At 42.9% G+C, this 4,877-nt stretch overlaps 1 protein-coding gene across 1 annotated transcript; it reads right to left on the bottom strand.

Moving 5' to 3' along the window:
* Positions 1-948, bottom strand: LOC109565813 (olfactory receptor 1J4-like). The gene has a single exon (XM_070798147.1). It carries the CDS (start codon positions 940-942, stop codon positions 1-3), a length of 942 nt encoding a protein of 313 aa, XP_070654248.1. The 5' UTR covers positions 943-948.
* Between the last annotated feature and the right edge of the window lie 3,929 nt (positions 949-4,877).

The following is a 4,877-nucleotide window of genomic DNA, read 5'->3' as shown; positions in this document are numbered from 1 at the left end:
TTACTTAGAGAAGAAGGTCTCCCTCCTGGAAAATCTCCCAAGAGCCCCCTTCATGTCTCTGTTCCTCAGACTATAGACGAAAGGGTTCAGCATGGGCGTGACCACTGTGTACATCACTGAAGCAATTATGTCTTTGTCATTGGAGTTGTTTGATGATGGGAAAATGTACAGAACCATAATTGTCCCATAGAATAGGAAAACCACAAAGAGGTGGGAGCCACAGGTGGACAAGGCTTTGTAAATCCCTTTGGTGGAAGGGACTCTTAGGATGGAGACCCCGATGCGGACATAAGAGACTAGGATGCCAATTAGTGGTATGATGATTCCCAATGCCCCCACAGTGAAGATGACCAACTCATTGAGGGAGGTGTCTGAGCAGGAGAGCTTAAGCAGGGCAGCAAGATCACAAAAGAAATGAAGGATTGTGTTATCAGCACAGAAGGACAGCCGGGCCAGGCTGAGAGTGTGGGACATTGCACTGCTACAGGAGAAGATCCAGGACACAGCCACTAGTGAAATACACAGGTTTCCTCGCATGATGGTGGTGTAGTGGAGAGGGTAACAGATGGCCACATACCTATCATAGGCCATCACTGCAAGAAGAAGATTGTCAACACAACCAAAAAATATGAAAAAGTACATCTGTGTTACACACCCTGCATAGGGGATCGATTGATCCCGAGTATGCATGTTTATCAGCATCTTAGGGACAGTGACAGATGAGAAGGAGACGTCAGTGAGGGCCAAGTGGCTGAGGAAGAAGTACATGGGGGTGTGGAGGCGAGCGTCCAGCCTGATGAGCAGGATGATGAGCAGGTTGCCCAGCACCGTGGTCAGGTACATGCCCAGGAACAGGGCGAAGAACACGCCCTGCTGCTCTGGCCGGATGGGGAGCCCCAGGAGGAGGAACTCGGACACGTTGCTCTGGTTCTCCCTCCTCATGCTCCTCTCCTGTCTGCTGCGGATGAAGGAGAGGGGGAAAATGTCAGAAGCTTTGACCACACTAGGGTCTCTAATTTATTCTTGGAGAAAAAGAATTTTCTCCTAAATTCCTTTTATCACCTAACGTTGCCAGAGCAAGCGACACATCCTCAATGATCAATATGATTCCTTTTGATGAAAACCAGAGCAAATTCATTCTTAAGTTTTCTTTTTAATTAACCATGTTTCTGGCTTTAAGCTTTTGACTGGAGATACAGGAGTAAACAGGTCACACAGGACCTCTTCTCTTTGGATACTAACCCTCTAGGGAACACCTGCCAAAGGATTGACTAACATTATGGACCTGAAGCCAGATTCCTCATGCTGTGATCCTGGCTGCACCTCTTTTTAGCTATATGACTTGGGATACTAAATCTCTCTTGGCCTCACATGTGCCTCTATAATGCAAAGACACCAACATCACATATTCATAGAGTTAATAAGAGCATTCTGCTGCTGCTGCTGCTAAGTCGCTTCAGTCGTGTCCAACTCTGTGCAACCCCATAGACGGCAGCCCACCAAGCTACCCTGTCCCTGGGATTCTCCAGGCAAGAGCACTGGAGTGGGTTGCCATTTCCTTCTCCAGTGCATGAAAATGGAAAGTGAAAGTGAAGTCGCTCAGTCGTGTCTGACTCTTTGCGACCCCATGGACTGCAGCCCACCAGGCTCCTCCATCCATGGGATTTTCCAGACAAGAGTACTGGAGTGGGGTGCCATTGCCTAAAAAAGCATTCTAGTTCAAGGCATATTAATATCTAAGAACAATGTCCTACATAAAATACATACAAAATTTCCTCAATTATTTTTTATGATAGGACAAGTATCCAAAAAACTCAATATTAAATTCAAGGATTTAATAAAACAGTATTATGAGATGGTCAGCACAAAGGTCCAAGAAACTGGCCTAAAATTTGCATCTATCTGAGCGCTCACACACTAAGGTGAACTGAGTTCAGGTATCACTGAGGTCAATTCTCTGGTAGAACTTGTCTTAATGCATGTTGATCTTCTGGCCAAGAAACAAACCTTCTTTCTATACATGTATTTCCATCCATTTCTGGTTTTTCATGTCTCAGATCTGGATGTTCGTAGGTAGGAAGACACCTGAGATCTGAGATCTGGGGTCTGAGAGCTGAGAGATACTGAAAGATTGGAGGGTCTATTAGAATTCAGTTACCTGACTGACCGTTCACTATTTCCCAATATTGATCCTCACACTGGATAATTACTGACACTTAATGAACACTGTGTCAGACTAATACATTTTTGGAAAATAGCCTCACTAAATTTTGTCAACAGTCCTAAGAAGTAGGTGTTATAAAACTTCATTGTAAACATACTGAGAAGCAGTAGGAAGCTAGCATGATCATATAGTAACTTCTATAGTCACAATTCTCTCTTGTGCTCTTTAAAATTTATTGGAATCTCTGCTCTTGTGACTCTACTATTTCTCTTTCTCTCTAGTTAGAATAGGCAGGATCTTAAGAAATGTTATTTCAAGATTTGAAGGATTCTCTCTGTTTAGATAACTGTCAACACTCATATTCCTGCAGCCCTTTAGTTTGTAAATGGCTTTTATTTGCCTTCAATTTTGTTCAGTCCATCAATGTTTATTTGTATCTGGAAAATAGAGAAGACAGTAATTTTTTTCCATCATTTTACTAACAGGAGTAGTGAAATAAATTAAATAATCTCACAGAGATCCTGTATAGTGGAGCCTGGTCTCAAAGGTTGATTTTCTGATAATCTTTTCAATAGAGCAAGAACCCACTCATTTATTTTTATGGGTGGTAGAGAGGCAACATTTAAATGTGAAATGTGACAAGTTAAAGTAAAAAGGTAACATATGCTTGGGAGAGAAAGATAAACATTAACATTGTGTAAGAATCTCTCACTAGATGCTTGCTCCAGACCAGGAAGTTACTTGAGGTCATTAATTGATTCAGTTCATAGGGCAGAAGAAGGGTCCAGGCTGTGGACCATTCTGCCAAGGACTGCCTTTTCCCTGAAAGTTGGTAGGTCGGACTTAACCCAGGATCACAAAGATCTCCTGGAGGAGAACCAGAGCACATAATGAAAACAAGGAGCTGGGAACAATACAGAGGTGGTGCTATGATTCTATCAACACCACGTGGAAAGAGGTGGCCAGGGAATTGCTCAGTAATAAAGAGAGAAGTGGCAATCTGGGGGAGTGCAGTCTGGAGAGGATTGGGAGAGAGCCTATGGATGGGTCTAATTTTCCTGTCTTCAAACCAAATTTTTTCTCCTGAGAAGTAGAGAAATGGAGGGTCAGCTGTCTCAGCCTCCATGAGTCTACAATTTACTATTGAATAAGAGCTTGCAATGTGTCTAGAATGTCTGAAGCACCTTACACACAAGATCTTTCAGCAATCATCAGGATTCCATTGACAGTAGAGGATGCTGAGCAGCACCAAGGCCAAATCCAAAGCTATTAAGTGGGGAAAAGACAAAGATTTGAGTGTATACATATGTGACACCAGAAATGAGCATTTTGTTTCTAAAATGTATTACCAAAATTGAAGAAGTGTTTCAAAAGTATTGCGTTTCCAGTACTGTTGGAATATTTACATCACTGACAAATGGATGCCAGAATTTCCTCAAAGTGGGCTTCCTTTGGAGCTGCTTGTGTGATTCTGGTCTCATCCAAATGGAGAGCTAAAATATGAGACCATTACACACACACACACACACACACACACACGCACACACATGCACACACCTGTATCTTCTGTGTGAAGTAAGTCAAGATGTGGGTGGTTTTTTTTTGTTTTTTTTGTTTTTGTTTTTGTTTTTGCACAAAGGCACTCACACAGTATCACAGACAAATACCTGCCAAATGGATTTTATTTTTCTCTAACTTGGGCTTCCCAGGTGTCACAATGGTAAAGTATCTGCCTGCCAATTCAGGAGACCCGGGAGACCCAGGTTCAATCCCTGGGTTGGGAAAATCCCCTAAAGTAGGAAATGGCAACCCACTTCAGTATTCTTGCCTGGAAAATTCCATGGGCAGAAGATCCTGGTGGGCTATAGTTCATAGCGTCACAAAACAGTAAAAAATGACTTTGCACACACATACACACACACGCTTAAACTGTTAATAGGTGAATACAGTCAGGATGTGAGTCAGCTTCAAATCTATGCAAAACTCACAAACTAAATGCACATGTACAGTACAGCTACACACAGAGAACTCTCAACCATCCTATACCACAGTCATTGTAGACCAAGAAGTCATACGTATTCAATTCATGAGTTATGCACAAGGCCTTACATTCAGCACACAAGCAACGAATGGAAGTAAAAGGAGCACACACTGATAGGAAATTTCCAGCTTCTCTGGAATTCCAATTACACATACACACGTAGTCATACAACACAACACACACACAGATACATGCAATGTCTCTCATAGTCACATGTGCACACATTTACACACAGACACACATGCATGACTTGGAGATTTCTGAGCTTCTTCTGAGCTATAATGGTGCTATAAGTTCAGATACCTTCTGCTTCTTTCTGTCACCTGAATCTTCACTTTCTGCTCAAAAGACCCAGCATCCAAAGAAAAAGAGCAAACCTTGGTGGCCCAAGGACCTTTACAGACTCTCATGTCTGTTCAGCAGCCTCAAAACAACAGGCAAGAAGGTCTCCTTTGACTCATCAGAAAGAAACCCCAGAGGGAAACAGCCACCAATACCTGACTAGAGAAGCAGTCAACTGGGGCTAATTGCCCAGCTTCCTCCTGGCCCCTTGATGGGGAGTATGTTTAGGATCCAGAGGGACTGAGCTATACCTGGGGCCACAGGAGATATTGTCCCTAAAGTCAGTGGTACTGGGCTTCTGGTAAAATCTATGGGTGGGAAGTGGAAGTT

This window comes from Bos indicus, chromosome 11 (genome assembly GCF_029378745.1).
Source record: "Bos indicus isolate NIAB-ARS_2022 breed Sahiwal x Tharparkar chromosome 11, NIAB-ARS_B.indTharparkar_mat_pri_1.0, whole genome shotgun sequence".
Lineage (NCBI taxonomy): Eukaryota > Metazoa > Chordata > Mammalia > Artiodactyla > Bovidae > Bos > Bos indicus.
The sequence above is the reverse complement of the archived record's forward strand: the minus strand, read 5'-3'. Positions and strand labels throughout refer to the sequence as shown.